The 17,524-nt window shown below is 42.2% G+C and overlaps 1 protein-coding gene across 5 annotated transcripts in view; it reads right to left on the bottom strand.

The window, feature by feature from the left end:
- Nucleotides 1-17,524, bottom strand: part of LOC131203014 (gamma-aminobutyric acid receptor subunit beta-1-like) — a 249,836-nt gene that overhangs the window by 23,703 nt on the left and 208,609 nt on the right. For all 5 annotated transcript variants that reach the window (XM_058192814.1, XM_058192818.1, XM_058192815.1 and 2 more), the window contains one exon: nt 3,428-3,510. In XM_058192814.1, the coding sequence (XP_058048797.1) occupies nt 3,428-3,510 (83 nt within the window). The remainder of the gene's footprint in view (nt 1-3,427; nt 3,511-17,524) is intronic.

The following is a 17,524-nucleotide window of genomic DNA, read 5'->3' as shown; positions in this document are numbered from 1 at the left end:
CCCGGCGCAGCGGCCACCCTCTTGTACCCAACCGAGTACAGTCCTTAACACAATGTCCCGATGATGCGAGCCACTTCCTTAGATGTGACTGGGCCAGAGTCCAAAAGTCAATAAGTAGGATGGGCGTCCCGGGTGGGATCTTGATCGCCCTGGTAGTGGGCATCTGCTTGCGCGTCCGCATGCCCCACTTCTTTTCCTGGTCGATGCTGCAGCTTGTAGAATAAGCGGCTAAAAATAGTCCATCGAGTCAAGCGTGGCGAAAGTGCCACAGGCGTTGGGCGATCGCCAGCCAGTATTCTAACAATGGTCTGTGGTCAGTCACAATTTCAAAATTCGCCCAAAACATACTCGTGGAATTTTTCACCCTGACACAATTGCTAGCGCTTCTTTATCTAATTGGCTGTAGTTCCTCTCTGGGGAGGACATCGTTCTAGAATAGAACGCTATAGGGCTTCTGTGCCGTTTGGAAGTCTGTGGCTGAGTACAGCCCCACCCCATAAGGGGGGCATGCAAACCAGCACTAGGGGCAATGAGTTGTGATATTGGATGAGCAGGCTATCACTTGAGAGCAGGTTCTTTACTGCTTCAAAAGCCCTATTTTCGACTTTCCCAAGACCAAACAGTATTTTTCCTAAGAGCCTATGCAGCGGTTCAGCAACGGTCGCTTTGTTTTTAAAAGACCGCGTAAAAATTCACTAGCCCCAGGAATGCCTGCAGCTCTGCTTTGTTTTGGGCGCTGGAGCCTTCCTAATTGCCTTGACCTTGCTCTCAGTGGGGTGAATTCCTTTCTTGTCTATCCGGTAGCCCAAGAACTCCACTGATTCGACCCCTATCTGGCATTTGTTTACCTTGACTTTTAGTCCGGCTGTCCGGAAAATGCCCAGAACCTTTCTTAAACGCTCCCCAATTCCTCTAGGTTTTCCCTGAAATCAAGACATCATCAGTAGGAACTACCCTGGGAGCCCTTGCAGAAGTCGTTCCATTAAGTTTTGGAACAGCCCTGGTGCCACACTCACCCCAAATTGCAATCGGGTGCACTTGAAAGCCCCCCTGTGCGTTACAATTGTTTGGGCTTGACTGTGGGCGTCTACGGGCAGTTGTTGGTAGGCTTGGGCCAAGTCTAACTTTGCAAAGACTTGCCCTTGCCCCAAGAGTGCAATAAGTGTTGCATCACGGGAACCGGTGCGCTTTTCTGTAAGGCTTTGTTAGCGTCGCCTTGTAGTCAGCGCAAATTCTAATTGACCCGTCCGGGTTTATTGGGGTGACGATTGGCGTCTCCCACTTTGCGTGATCGACTGGCACCAAAATTCCCTGATTTATGAGCTTGTCCAGCTCCTTATCGATTTTTGGTTTTAGGGCAAAGGACTCTCTCTCGCCTTAAGCCTAATGGGGGCTACCTGGGGTCTAGTTGAAGGAAATAGGGGTCCCCTTGTACTTGCCCAGGCAGTCCTTGAAGACATCTTGAACTCGTTAAAGAGAATGTCTTTCAGGTTACAGTCACTTCTGTAGATGCCAGTCACTCCCATGCCCAGGGCACGAAACCAGTCTAGTCCCAACAGACTGGGCAGGGTCCCTTCGACGATCGTGATGGGCAGGGTCTTTTGTGGACCGTGCTCGACTCGGACGGAGGTGGTCCCTCGAACAGGGATGCGATTCCCTTGGTAGTGGACTCGTGCGCACTGTGCTTGCAGGTGGCGCCGACGGACGGCAGCGACTTTGCCAAAGTGTCCCAGGACATGATGGTGATCGCTGATCCGTGTCTACTTCGAGCCGGCACCGACTCCCTCTATTTTGGTTTTGGTGAAGATCTTCTTCTCCACTTGGGTGAGGCGGCCTATGACCACAGTTGTTTGGTTGGAATCCGCCTTTTTTGTTTGAGCCAATCATGGTCGCCTTGCCGATTCCGCGCTCTGATTGGATTTGAATTTTCGGCGGAAGGTTGGGCCGCTCGACAAACTTGAGCTAGGTGCCCTTTCTTCCCACACCGCCGACATGTTGCGTCCTTAAACTTGCAGCGTTGGCGCTGGTGTTGACCCCGCAGCTTCCGCACTCGCCCCGGTCCCCTTTGTCGATTTCTCGGTGCGGCAGACCCTTCCTCATCTTCACCGCCGGATTCGGTCTGAACCTCCTCCTGGTGCACCGGAGTTGCCTTCGCGCCGCCTTTGGTGGGACCGGCTTCTGCAGTGTCTCTGCCGCTTGGGTGGACATTTCATGTGCTCTGGCTTCGTCCAGAGCGTTAACGTTAGGTTGCTCTTGCTCAGCAGCCGCCGCCGCAAACGGATGTCTTTGACTCGGATGAGTTGCTCGAGGCACTCTCGCCCAGGTCGTATCCGCAGTCCTTGGACGCTTTTCTTAGGGCGGCCATGTAGTCACCGATGGATTCGCCTCCATCTGCCTTCGCCTCCAATTCAAACCGCGCACGATTTGGACGGCGTTGGTGCGTGGTTCTTCAGTAAAGTCTGTAGAGTTGGCCACGACACCGACTGCAACGGCGTTGGCTCTGCCAGGGCTTCCGATATCAATGACCTCCGGACCACAGTGGCTTAAGAAATAAGCCCTTTTCGTTATCTGGAACTCCTTGCAGTTCGTTGGCTTCTAGAAAGCTTTCAAACGGGTCATATACTCGTTCCCCATTTCTCTTTAGCCGGGTCAACGGTGCGGGCGGAGTGTAACTGGCCATCTCCGCTTTTCTGCCCTGAGTTTGCTGGGTTCGGCCCATCGTGCTTCAGCTCGGTTCTGGTTCTCCTTAGCCTCGAGATCCCACCTTCGTCGCCAATGTTAAGTTCTGGAAGTAACGAGGCTGGAGACCAGGGTAGTGACAACAGCTCTTTAATATAGGGTGAACCCAGCAACCGGCTGGGGGAAAAACCTCTCCTTTTATACAGTTCTGGTGGAGGCTTCGTCCAATCAGCAACGTGCTGATTTCCCGCTCAAATATTTAAAGGTATATACAGTAATACATAACAGTCACAATTATATAGATACATTTAACTGATTATAGAAGTTATACTGATTCTGGAAGAGTAGGAAGAGTAATCAACGTGTGTGTGTGTGTGTGTGTGTGTGTGTGTGTGTGTGTAGAGAGAGAGAGAAAGAGGATGGAGATGGAGTTAAAGAGGGAGAGGAAGAGGGAGAGAGAAGAAAGCTATTATAGGTTTAATAAGGAAGCAACATGATATTTCCAAGATTTAAAGAAATTAATAGTTGGCAAAATCATCAACTAAGAACCTGACCACAACATTTAAACAAGGCCTCAAATGATACAAGGGAGTCTGTAAATAACTTCATCAAAGATGAAAAAAATGCCAGTAATGTTGACAAGATTTTTTTAATGCTGGAAACAAAGTCTATGCTATGATTCTTCAGTGTGATATGTTTCCAAGGAAAATTGTAATTTTATATATCAGTGGGGAACAGTAAGACTTACAGCTTTCGATTTCCAGTGTGCAGTTTTGTTCATCCAAGGGATATCTGCGTAAATCCATCATACAGGCAGCTGTGGTAGTAATCCTAAAAAATGCAAGGATAAGGAAGAAAGAGAAAGTATAGTTCAGGAAGGATCTTTATGTTGAACATTTGGTGAAAAATTGATCAGATATTTTGCATTTAAATTCCATATTTTTGTTCAGAACTGAAAGTGACATTTGTAGATCTCCTTGTTTATGAGGAATCCAAATAGTCAAATCAATGGTAAACTGGAAAGCCTTTCTTTCATATTAAAAATTGGTCATAAGCAGGTAGTCTTAGTCATAAACAGGTAATCATCCATTTAGCAACCATTCAAAGTTACAACAGCACTGAAAAAAGTGACTTGCAACTGGTCCCTTCATTTGCAACTGTTGCAGCATCCCTAAGGTCACGTGATCAAAATTCGGGAGTTTAGCAAATGGCATGTATTTATAATAGTTGCAGGGTCCCAGATTCATGTGATCACTATTTACAATCTTCCCAGCCAGCTTCCAATAAGCAGTCAATAGGGAAAGCTGGCTTCACTTAATGACCTGATGATTCACCTAACAATTACAGTGATTTGCTTAACGAAGAAATTCTGGTCTCAGTTGGAATTTCTATTTAATGAATCTACACAGGATCTTTTGGTGTCTTATAACCAAGATAGCCAACCAGTTAGTTCATACTGTGTTGTATCTTGTTTGGACTATTGTAATAGTCATTTTCCAAGACCCCATTTTACCCTCCAATCTATGACCAAAATGTTGCTGTTCGTATTATAACTAGGCATTTATGGAAGATACCATATGAATCTCTGGTGTTGGCACATCATGCTCTGACCAAGGGCATCCCCATTTTTTGAAAGTCTTGCTACTGGCTCATAGGTTTGTTCAGCAGATCCAATTTTTGTGCTAGTGTCAACCAATTCTCCAAGATGCTAGAATAATCATCATTGAGATTTTTTTTTCTCCCTTGCCTCTGGTTCTCTGGAATTGACCCTACAAAATTACACTTGGAGTCAAATCTCCTAAAGAAATGCTAAATATCCTTTCTGTCCCCTTTGGATCTTTATAATTAAGTATCCATACATATATATGCACAGACACAGAAATTTAAAGACTCACACATGCCCAATTAATTTAAATGCATATATGTTGATCACTATTATATTATGAACTTACTAACGTAGAGGCTCCCTATTTTACATTATAATTTGTTAGCTGAATATAATATAGTATGAATGCTATTTTTATTTTTTGTCTGTATTGCATTCAGTTATAGGTGGGAGCTAAACACATTTACTCCTCTTCCTCTGTAACATTTTGATTTGTGCTTTGTAAGCCCAAATTAGCACAGTAGCCATTTATGGAAGTTTACCAAGTAAACCAATAAAGGAAGAGTCTGCAAAATAGGGTACTTGTGATGCATTTTGTGAGACACTGAATAATACCAATATTAATAATACATTTATTTTTCTATCACTTGCCCTGAACAGCTGAGAATTTACATTGAAACTGATATCATTTCAATCTGCTGAAACAAAATTTAACATTGAAAAAAGATTCATATGAAAATTCTTTTAAACTACTGAAAATGTTACATGAATAGGTTTTTAAGGATCTCCTGAAAGAAAGAAAGAAAGACATGGAGTAAATTCTACAAGTTAGGAACAAAGTCTGAGAATGCTCAATTGCCACAAGATAAATACAAAACGAAAACAAGACAGAAATTATGAACTGAACTGACCAGTAGCAAAAAATAGTTATATTATTAATACTGGAATACTATGGAATATGGAACCATAATGATATAAATTAATAATACAAAGATATAGTTTAATATAAAAATACAATTATTTACTTTTAGAGTGACAGATATATTAATTACAGGAGACTCTATACAGAAATTAAAATAAAACCATAAAATTCTGCCATTAGGCTGACAATCTAAATCAGTGGTAGTCAACCTGATCCTTACCGCCCACTAGTGGGTGTTCCAGCTTTCATGGTGGGCGGTAGGGATTTTGTCCGATACTAAAGCACTTTCCTTTTTTTAATTTAATTGACGACGATACACGGTGCATTACTGTGGAACTGGTGGGCGGTTAGAAAATGTTACTACTAACACGGATACAAAAGTGGGCGGTAGGTATAAAAAGGTTGACTACCCCTGATCTAAATAAATGGAATATACAGAAAATAAAGAGAAAAAAGAGGAACGTACTGTCATTGTAGGTCCAGAATAGAAGGTGAATTTTTAACTGAAATTTAAATTCATTTGTTTAGAATATGTATATAGCTGCTTACTTGCTCACCGTGTTTCTAGGTAGCTTACAAACAATAAAAAGAAAATATAGAAAAAGAAAATAAAGCAATAAAAATAAAGAACAATAATCTTCCACCCACCCTAGCAACAACATATGGTCAAATATGACGGGTGCTGGCAAAGCCACATCCTTACAAAAGAGTGGCAAAGTGGGAATCAGTCTAATTTCTGAAAGGATGATATTCCAAAGACAGGCAGCCACTACAGAGAGGTCCTTCTTCTGGGTCCCGCCAGATGTACCTCCTTAGGGGACAGGACCTGCAACATTCCTTGCCTGCCTTCTCTAGTGGGTCATGTGGAAGCAAGCAAAGTGTAACTAGAAGTCAACATGGTTTGTCAAAAACAGATCATGCCAAAGAAACCTTATTTCATCTTTTGATGAAGATAATCACTTAAATATGAACCAGCAGTGTGTGGAAGCAGCCAAAAAAGCCAATGTAATCCAAGGTTGCATTAACAGAGGGATAGAATCAAAATCACATGAAGTATTACTACCGCTTTATAAAGCCTTAGTAAGACAACACCATTCAGTTTTAGGCACCATATTATAAAAAAGATATAGAGACTCTGGAAAGAGTACAGAAAAGAGCAACAAAGATGATTAGGGCTGGAGGCTAAAACTTTTGAAGAATGGTTGCAGGAATTGGGTTTGTCTAGTTTAGTGAAAAGAAAGACTAAGGGTGACATGATAGTAGTATTCGAATATTTGAGGGACTTCCACAAAGAAGAGGGGGTCAACCTATTTTCCAGAGCACCAGAAGGCAAGACAAAAAACAATGGATAAAAACTAATCAAGGAGAGAAGCAACCTAAAACTAAGGAAAAATTTCCTAACAGTGTGAATGATTAACCAATGGAACAGCTTGCTTTCAGAAGTTGTGGGTGCTTCATCACTAAAGGCTTTTAAGAAGAGTTTGTATAGTTATTTGTCCAGAATGGTATAGGGTCTCCTGCATGAACAGGGGAAGATGGCTAAGGTCCCTTTCAACCTTGTTATTGTAACATCTTGCCCAGTGGTGGAATTCATTTTTTTTTACTACCGGTTCTGTGGGCATGGCTTGGTGGGCGTGGCTTGGTGGGCGTGGCAGGGGAAGGATACTGCAAAATCTCCATTCCCACCATACTCCAGGGGAAGGATACTGCAAAATTCCCATTCCCATTCCACTCCTGGGGGAAGGATATTGCAAAATCTCCATTCCCACCCCACTCTGGGCCAGCCATAGGTGGTATTTGCTGGTTCTCTGAACTACTCAAAATTTCCACTACCGGTTCTCCAGAACCTGCTGAATTTTACCCCTGGTCTTGCCTCAGCAATCCCCTCAAGAAAGCAGAACTTTTGAAACTGGCAGCATTTCAAAAGGAAATTTTATTGGGAGATAGTGGTAGCAAGGAAACATAGGCAGGATCTAAACTCCCCACATGAGAATGTTAGGTTAAAAGTTGTTTGTCAAAACTCCTCCCCACTGTTCAATCCAACAGGAGCCAATCTCCAGGTGCAAAGTTGTTGTGAGAACTTGGAGCTGAGAAGGTGATAAGAAGTTGTTCTGAGGTGCTGCCCTCCCATCTCTTCGGATCTGAGACAAAACAGATGGCCCCAGGTTCAGCCCTCTTCGCTCCCATGCCCAGAAAGATACACCAAAGTGTAAAAGGACCAAAGCAAGCAACAGATCATAAAAATATCAAGGTTCCTCTCTCCCGCCAGAATGGCAGTGTCCCCATAGGGATCTATGGGGGCCTGACATGCTGCCCCCCTAAGAGAAGGAGAGATCTACCTGGAATAAAGAAAAAAAGAGGGGAAAGACAACAACAGTCTGTTAGTTGGGTTTATCTGGGTACAAGGCATGTAATCATTTGAGTAGTCTGGTGGTTCTGATGTGTCTTTTGTGGACCCACTCATTTTGAGCCGAAGGGAGGTCTTTCCACACTACTAGGTATTGAATTGCTCCATGGTATTTTCAGGAGTCAAGAATTTCATATTATCATATGTGGTGGACATGCCCAAAAGCAAAATAATATTGGACAAAACTACATATATGGTTGGAAAAAATGATAAAGCAACGTATAGATTTAAAACCAGAAATATTTTTGTTGGGCATTTTACCAGATAAGTATAACAAGGGGAATACATATTTGATTTTACATATATTAACTGCAGCTGGAATTGTATTTGCACAACAATGGAAAAGTGAAGGGATCCCTAAAGGTGAAAATGTGATTAAAGAAATAGTAGAATGTGCAGAAATGGATAGACTAACACATTTAAGGAAAAGGAAGAAACTGAATACTTTTTGACATGGGACTTATTTTATCAATGGTAAGCTAATAAAAACAGAAGTTAGAAACATGAATATATAAGAAAAGGACTGATGATACAAGGGAGGTTGGTCAAAATGGATAAGGAAAATAATAATAATAATAATAATAATAATAATAATAATAATAATAATAATAATAATAATAATAATAATAATAATAATAATAATATTATTATTATTATTATTATTATTATTATTATTATTATTATTATTATTATTATTATTATTATTATTAAACAAGCAGTTGGGCTGCCGTGGCTGGGCCTAGACAGCTATTCGGTGCAGTTCCTACTGTTATAGGATTATCATTTTTGGATTAGTAGTAGCTTAGCCACCATGAACCAACCTAGGCACCTACCTAGCTACCTACCTATTGTTAACATAGTGTAAGCCGCCCTGAGTCTTCGGAGAAGGGCGGGATATAAATGCAAATTTAAAAAAAACCCATCACTAATGATGAAAAGGAATCAACGAAATTCCACACCGGATTGATCATCGCCCGGGTCAGTAAGGACCACATCAGATGCTCCCCCGACATCTGTTGAAAAAGGAACTACAGGGCTCAGTTGTTACTGCTAGAGAACTAGGGCGTGCAACTACAAAGCAATTAAAACAAAAGCGCAAAACTTGGACAACTGAAGAAAATCAAGAAATCATCAAATATTATTACCAGGCAGAACCAACAGCCGGGGATTTCAAAAAAGAATGATGCAACTGTAGAAGGAAAAACACCCGGAAAGTGACATAACTGAACAAAGATTAATGGATCAAAGACGCTTCATCATCCATAATAAAGTTTTCACAGATGTGGAAATGCAACATCTAGAAAGATTGGCTAAAAAAACAACAACAGGTAATGAAGAACAGGCTGAAGGAACTGTTCCAACACTTGAACAAACTGACCAACCTGTGGAAGAAACCAACATACAGGATGAAAATCCTCCTGTGCAACAACTCAAAAGTGTACAGCTAAGTGGTCTAGCAAAAATGCTGAAAGAAAAGATTGAAAACCACATCAAAGAAAACATAGAAAGAAAAAGACTACCTACATTCGCAAAGTGAATAGCAAACGAGTGAAAGATCCACTAACTGTCGCGAACAGCATTTTAACGTCCATCCCATCCAGCACACAATATGAAACTAACCAACTAACGTATAGCACAACCACCATTATAACTGCAGAACTGGGTTATAAAATGCAAAAAAAAAGAAACCCACTGGAACACCAAAGTGGAAAATTCGACTTGAAAATAAAATAAAAAAACTATGAGGAGATGTCAGCAATCTGAAGTACTTGAAAGAAGCAAAACTAAGTAACAAAAAGCTGAAAAATAATTTACACAATAAATACAACTTGGAGGAAAAAACAATAATGGAAATCATGGAAGAACTAAACCAATGTGTAATAGCAACAGGAAAGAAAATTTAAAGGTACAAAGGACAAATTAAACAATATCGTGAAAATGTCCACTTCAGAAGAAACCAACACCTCTTCTACCAGTCCCTTGATGAAAATCGAATCCAAACTAATGTTCACCCATGTAAAGAAAAAACTTTGAACTTTTGGAATGAACTGTGGGAAAACCCAGTGGAACACAACAAAACTGCCTCCTGAATCAAAGATATTCAACAACAAACAATACGAAATAAAATGGAAAATATTGTAATTTTGCAATATAGCAAAACAAGCAAAGAAGGTCAAGAACTGGAGTGCACCTGACCTGGATGAACTGCATGGATACTGGCTAAAACACCTGACCAGCCTCCATCATCACACACAGTTTGATCAAATGCTTCAAGATGCAACAAACAAAGAATGGTTAACAGCTGGTGAAACATACTTGATAATCAAAGATCCAGAAAAGAGCACAGATCCAAGCAACTATCACCCAATTACTTGTCTGCCAACAACGTTCAAGCCTTTTACAAGAATACTGGCAAATTCGTATTCAATCATCTGATGGAAAACAGTTTGTATCCAGTAGAACAAAAAGGGAATTGTAAAAAATCAAGAAGAACAAAAGATCAGCTGCTCATTGACAAAATGGTACTAAAAAATGCAAAACAAAGAAAAGCAAATTTAAATATGGCATGGATTGATTACAAGAAGGCATTTGACTCATTACCCCACAGTTGGATTAACAGCTATCTGGAAAACTTTGGAAGTAGCAAAACTATTTGTACATTTTTGAAAGCAAATATGCAAAAAATGGAAAACAGTTCTAGCAGCAAATGGGGAGAACATTGGTGAAGTCAACATCAGATGAGGAATCTTCCAGGGGGACTCACTTTCACCACTACTGTTCAACATCACATTAATTCCATTGACAATAATCCTATAAAACACAAAACTGGGATACCAAATCTCAAGCCAACATGGCAAAATAAGCCATCTACTATACATGGATGACTTAAAAATGTATGCGAAAAGCCCCACTGAACTTAAATCAATACTCAACACAGTTCAACTGTTCAGCAGCGACATCAAAATGAACTTTGGACTTGAAAAGTGTGCTATATTATCCATACAGCAAGGAAAAATGGACAAAATAGAAGGAATAGAACTGGGAAATGGGAACATAGTAAAAGCATTAGCAAAGGAAGATGGCTACAAATACCTAGGCATATTGGAAGCAGATAACATCTTGAATGGAAAAGTCAAAGAGTCAATGCAAAAGGACTACATCAGGAAGGCCACAAAATATTAAAATCAAAACTGAATGCTGGAAACATAATTTAAGGCATTAATACATGTGCAGTTCCAGTGATACACTACTCAGCTGGAATCAACTGGACTTTGGCTGAACTAGAAAACTTGGACCAGAAAACGCGCAAACTTTTGAATATATGCCAAGAAAAATAGGGGGAAGAGGGTTATTGCAAATCCATCAAACTGTGGAAGAAGAAAAACGAAGTTTGAATGATTATGTGAACCAAAGTACAGAAAAATTGCTGCAGACTGTAAAAACAGAGCATTATAAAAACAACACAAACAAAGGCAGAATATAAGGAAAAACAGCTGGATGACAGATTAAATAGATGGAAAACCAAAGCTTTGCATGGACAGCACTTGAAAAACATTGAAGGAAAATGTGATGACAACTTGACATGGGCATGGCTTAAGATGAGAACCATCAAGAAAGAAACGGAAGGATTAATATTTGCTGCTCAAGAACAAACCAGGGGTGAAATGCTACCGGATCGGACTGGATCGGGCGAGTAGGTAGCGAAGACTGGGGCTGGTTCGCCGAACTGGGAGCAATGGCTGGCTGGCCACGCCCCCAAATCGATCCACAGTCTGGAGTTCTGCCATGGTTGCCTGCCTTCCACGCTGCTTCCCGGTGTCCCAGTGGCCAGCTTGCGAAGGCAGGAAAGCGGAAGCCCCCATGGAAGGCAGTCAAGCATGGCAGGGCTTCGGGAAAGGGAGTAAGCTGCCCCCCCCACCACTTTACCACTCCATCTCTTCCTCCTTGTCAGCAGAAAAAGAGTGTTTCTTTTCTTGTCTCCCCAAGAACTGAACATTTTTTCAGCTGACTCAGAGCTCCCAGGCAGCCCGAAGGTCCTGCAATGAGGTGGATCCAGGCTAATGCCATTGCGATCCTGACTAGCCTAGATCCTAGGCACTTTCTAGTAAAAGTGGCAGGACAGCAAGCCTCATTCAGCCATGTCCAGCTGGTTTCCTGGCAGCATCGGTGTTGGCGGCGTTAAGATTAGGCAGAGAAAAGAAGAGTCCAGCGAAATTGAGCTCCATAAAGAAGAGAGGACAAAAAAAAGAAGAAGAAGAGAGGACCGTCCCCCTTCTCGTAAGTACGGCTTTCCCTTCTTGGGCTCCCAGTGCCCACTGATGGGTTGGTGATTCCCGCAGCTGCATTATTGCAGAACCAGATGCTGCACAGGCATGGGGAGGTCGGGGGGGGGGGAAGGAAGGAAAGGAAACGTGGAGGTGTGGAAGCATTGGCTGAGTTTGCAGGGAGATTGGCCGAGTGGATGCTGCTGACGAGGAGGAAGAGATGGAGTGGTAAAGTGGTGGTGGGGGCAGCTTACTCCCTTCCCTGAAGCCTTGCCATGCTTGACTGCCTTACACGCTACCTTCCCAGCAGTCCCCCAGGCCCTTTGCCTTCCCCTTTGCCTCGGGTCCTGCTGCCTGCATCCAGCCCATGATGGGGGACATTTTCTTCCTTCTCCCGCAGCAGCTGCTGCTCAAACCAGGTATATATGTGTTTGTGTGTGTGTGAGAGAGTGAAAGAAAGAAAGAAAGACAGACAGACAGACCTGAGTGACGTCATGTTGGCCACGCCCACCTAGTCATATGTCCACCAGGACACGCCCACCAGGACATGTTCACAGAACCGGTGGCAAAAAAATTTAGATTTCATCCCTGGAACAAACACTACAAATTAATGCCATGAAAGCAAAGATACAAAAATCCACCAACAATCCAAACTGCCAACTTTGCAACAACAAAGTCGAAACTGTTTCACATTTAATATGTGAATGCAGCAAAATCGCACAAACTGATGACAAAGCTAGACACGACCGAGTTGCTAAATTAATCCACTGGTCATTATGTAAAAATTACAACTTACCTGTAACCAAAATGTCATGGGAACATAAAGTGGAAAAAGTTATAGAAAATGAGAAGGTGAAGATCTTATGGGACTTTTGAATACAGACGGATCGTCACTTGGAACACAATACACCAGATATCACAGTTGTGGAAAACCGAAACATACAATTTATTGACATTGCGGTACCAGGAGATGCCAGAGAAAAAGAACTGGAAAAAATCATGAAATATCGTGACCTGGCCATCAAAACTACACAGCTATGGATGAAACATGTAACAGTGATACCCATTGTCATCGGGGCACTTGGTACCATGTCCAAGAATTTTATAAAGATACATCAAGAAATTGCAGCTTCCTGCAATAACACCAGCAGAACTGCAAAAAACTGGGCTACTTGGAACATCTTATATCTTAAGAAGGTACTTGCTTGATACCTAGGACGCTGGCAGCAACCCGTATCAACCATCAACATAAGTCAATGGTATTTGTGATGCATTTTTGAATGTTCAGTGGACTGAATTTTTGGCAAACACAATCCTGGCTGCTGTAATGATATTCACAATCAAATATTTTACATCTCTAGTATATATCTCAGGAATAATTCCCAACAGAAAGAATTCTGGCTTAAAATCTATATGTTTTTTAATCATTTTTTCCAACCACGTGTGTATTTTAGTCCAATATCTTTTCATTTCAACGCATGTCTACCACATATGATAGTATGATCCAGGTATCTGATGACACTTCCAGCATTTTTCAGATTTATCTTTGAACATTCTGGCAATTCTTGTTGGGGGTAGATGCCACCTGTAAAACATCTTATACAAATTCTCTTTATATGCTGTAGACATTGTCATTTTATAATTATACATCCATAATTTCTGCCAGGTTTCTAGGTCTATCCCATGGCCAAAATTCTTCCCCCAAGCAATTATTGTCTCTTTTACTTGTTCTCCAAATTTTTCTTCTAATAAATATCCATACAATTTCCTAATCAAGTTGTCATCAGAATCTATTAAAATCTTATCAAAACTATATATATATATTATTGTAAAAGCCTTCTGTTTTAACATCTTTATCATATCTGGATTGTATTTGCAAATAAGAAAACCAATTCATTGTTATACCATCTGCCTCTTGTTCTAATTTGGATTTTAACTCACCCTTTTCATTCAACAGTTCATTATATCTAACAATATGTTCCTTTCTAAATGTTATCGAATATGAGAATGCCTCAATAGATGATACCCACATTAGAATTTTCAAAAAATGACTTTTCTTTATCTTCTCCCAAATTGACAGCAACGCTTCTCTAATTAAATATAATATCCCTGTGTTTTAGCTTGTTCATACCATAAAAAGGCATGCCATCCCAACAACAAATCATGTCCTTCCAAGGTCAATATTCTATTATTTCTTAAAGTTATCCATTCTTTAATCCACATCAAATTTCCTGCCTGATAATACAATTCCCAGTTGGGTAGCCTGAAACCGCCTCTCATTCTCTTGTCTTATAATGATTTTAATTTTATCTTTGCCTTTCTCCCTTGCCAAATATATTTCAACATTATTTTATTCAATTCCACAAAATATCCTCTGCTCAATTTAATTGGAATAGTTTGGAATAAATACAAAATTCTAGGTAGTATATTCATCTTGATTGTTGATATTCTTCCAAGCAATGACAATTGTATACGTTCCCATTTAACCAAATCTGTCACAATCTGCTGTTTGAGTTTACAGGGCCTCCAGGTTTTGTGGCTGGTCCAGTTCTGGAACGGGATTTTGTTTCCCTCCAGAAAATACACCATGTGAGGAAAGCCCATCAAACAATATAGGCTTCCTTCTCCCACACTGTTCAACATTGTTCAGTTTCTGTTAATTTTTTTGAGTTGTAAGTGCAAGGCTGCAGGTGGCCTTGGTCATTTTCCTGAAGCAAGACGGTCCTGACAGCTATGTCGCTGGCATTGGCCTGGATGACAAAAAGCTTTTCCAAATCTGGGTGCCTTAGCACCAGCTCAATGGAAAAAAATGTCAGGGTTCCAAGTAACAGACCCAAAAGAATCAAAACCCTGAGACGTAGAGTTTCCTCAAAGTATGAATTTATTAGGAATGTCATATTGGCACAGCTGGTGAAAACCCGACTGAAGGACCTGAGGTTTTCCCCACCCAAATCAAAACCCAAAGTTCTTTCTCCCAGGTTACACATCCATCACATGGTCCAATCAAGTTGCAGTCCCAACTCCGACTTGCTTTTGTCCATGCCCTTCCAAAACCTGGTACAGTATCCTTGGCTCCCGTGGAAAGAATGTTATTTTAGCTACACATCCCCCCAGCTATCACTATCTCCTCCCTCACATTCCCACAGCTCCAACCAGCCTTCCTGTGGCAGCCCTGAAGATGCTCTGAAAATGGCTTCAGGACTGACAGACTGCTCCCCATCAGTTGAGAAGGACCTCTTGCAAGAGAAAATCAAAAGGGAGGATAATCCATATCACCTTCAACTGCACCCCCCCCCTACAGGTGGCCCTTTGGGCTTACGAGGATGTTTGTCAGGAAACTCTTTAATCAACCTGTCAGCTTTACATCCCAACTCTTAACCCAAGTGGCTTATCCCCTCCAGTGGGCTAAGTATTGCAAGCAGCCCTGTGTGAGTCTAAGATCTTTTTCACCTCATAATGGGTCTCTCCTTGTACTATGATGGGTTTCAGAGCTGCCTGGTCTACCGCCTTAGCTAAGAGCTTAGTGCCAGCTTTAACAGGCTGCTATGGAACACTAGATGCACTTTTCCTAACAAGCGTGGGAGTAAGCTGAACGGTTACAGGGTTTATCACTTTCACTATAGGGAACAGTCCTATGAACTTCAGACCCAGCTTTTTATTTGGTAACTTTAGATTTAGATACTTTGTTGACAAGTATACTTTGTCTCTGACATGGAAAGGAAGCTGGGGGGAGTGGCATTTGTTGGCTTGCTTTTTATACTTTTTTGTCGCTTCTACTAAAGCTCACTTCGTATTTTCCACCCCTGCCCCAGTGAATCCATCCATCCACTCAAGGACATGGAGGAGGGTGGTTCCCTGGGTATGGCATGGGGGCATGGGGACAAACTCCATGATACTGGTGACCTGGAAAGGGGTCTGTCCCATGCTACTACGCACTGCGTTGTTGTAGCCTACCTCCACAAAAGGCAGCAAGCATCTATCTGCCCAGGTAGATTGCTGATAGTCCACATAACACCCCAGGTACTGTTCTACCATGGTGTTTGCTTGTTCTGACCCCACATTCATGCTTGGATGAAAAGCCAAGCTGAGCCCCTGGGTGGACACTATCGCTTGTAGGAATTCCCTTCAGAATTTTGCAGTGAATTGGACCCCTCTGTCCAATTCTGCGGGAAACCCCATGCAGCCTGTATATCTGTCTTATGAACATCCTAGCTAGTTTTTTGGCTGAGGGTAACCCTGAGCAGGCTGTGAAGTGGGCTTGCTTTGAGAATAGGTCAATCATGGTCCAAATGACTGTATTCCCACCACTCTTTGGGAACTCATCTATAAAATCCATGATGATTTCTTCTGAGGGTCGGCTTGGGTCTGCCCCTTGCTGGAGGATGCTGGGTGTGGGGGCTTCCCTGTCCTTGTCTTCATGGCAGCACAGGTGGCACAGTTCTTTACATAGTCCTCCATGTCTGCTTTCATCTTTGGCCACCAGAATTGCATCCTGATTAAGTGCAGGGTTTTTAAGTAACCAAAATGTCCAGCAAGCTTGGAATCGTGGCTGCACTGCAGGACTTGAAGCCACGAACTGGTAGGGACATACAGCTTTGTCGCCTTCCAGGGTAGTCTGTCCTTGAGGGTCAAGGTGTCCTTGTTGTCATTGAACCACTGGTCTTCTGGGAGCATTGCTTTCAAGGTCCCTATTATTGGGTCCCCTCCAGGGTGTCTCAGTTCCAGACTGGGCCTCTGATGGTGGCTTGAGTCGCTAGTTGAGAGGGAGGGATGATGGTGTGGATTATGTCTTTGTGATGGCTATTGAACTGTGGTTTTCTGGACAAGGCATCAGCGAACAGATCCTTCCCCCTGGGATATACTTTAATTCAAAGTTGAACCGTTTGAAGTACTGCACCCAGCAGACTTGTTTGGGAGAGAGTTTTCGGGTTTTTTTTAAGGGCTTCTAGGTTTTTGTGATAAGTCCAAACTTGAAACAATATTCTGCTTCCCTCTAAGGAGTGTCTCCAAGTGAGGAGGGCCCATCAAATGGCATAGGCTTCCTTTTCCCACCCTGCTCACTGCCTTTCAGTGTCAGTGAGTTTTTGGGAAGTGTAAACACAGGGTTGTAATTGGTCCTGGGCATTGGCTTGTAGATGCTGTGGCCATCTGCCTGGACCATGAATGACAGTTCAGCATCAGGGTGTTTGAGGATGGGCTTTTCCACGAACATCCTTTTAAGTTTTTTGAATGCCCGCTGGCAGTCCAGGGACCAAGCCAGTTGCTGGCTGGGTTGTGGCTTGCCCCCCATCCATCTTCAATAGTTCTGTCAGGGGAAGTGCCACTTCAGCGAAGGCAGGGATGAACTGCCTGTAAAAATTGGAGAACCCGAGGAAGTTCTGGAGTTGTTTGCCGGTGTGTGGGGATTCCCAGTCTAGCACCGCTTTTACTTTTCCTGGGTCCATTTCAGTTCCCTCATTTGACACTTGGTAACCCAGGTAGTCTAGGGAGTTCTTGTGGAACTTGCATTTTGACAGCTTTATGTATAGTTTAGCCGCTAGGAGTTTCTTCAAAACCTGGCACATTAGTTTAGTGTGCTTTTTTAATGTCTCACTGAATATGAGAATGTTGTTCGGATAGACTAGAACACCCTTGTAGAGGTGCTC

Source organism: Ahaetulla prasina, chromosome 8 (genome assembly GCF_028640845.1).
Source record: "Ahaetulla prasina isolate Xishuangbanna chromosome 8, ASM2864084v1, whole genome shotgun sequence".
NCBI classification, from domain to species: Eukaryota; Metazoa; Chordata; class Lepidosauria; order Squamata; family Colubridae; genus Ahaetulla; species Ahaetulla prasina.
The sequence above is the reverse complement of the archived record's forward strand: the minus strand, read 5'-3'. Positions and strand labels throughout refer to the sequence as shown.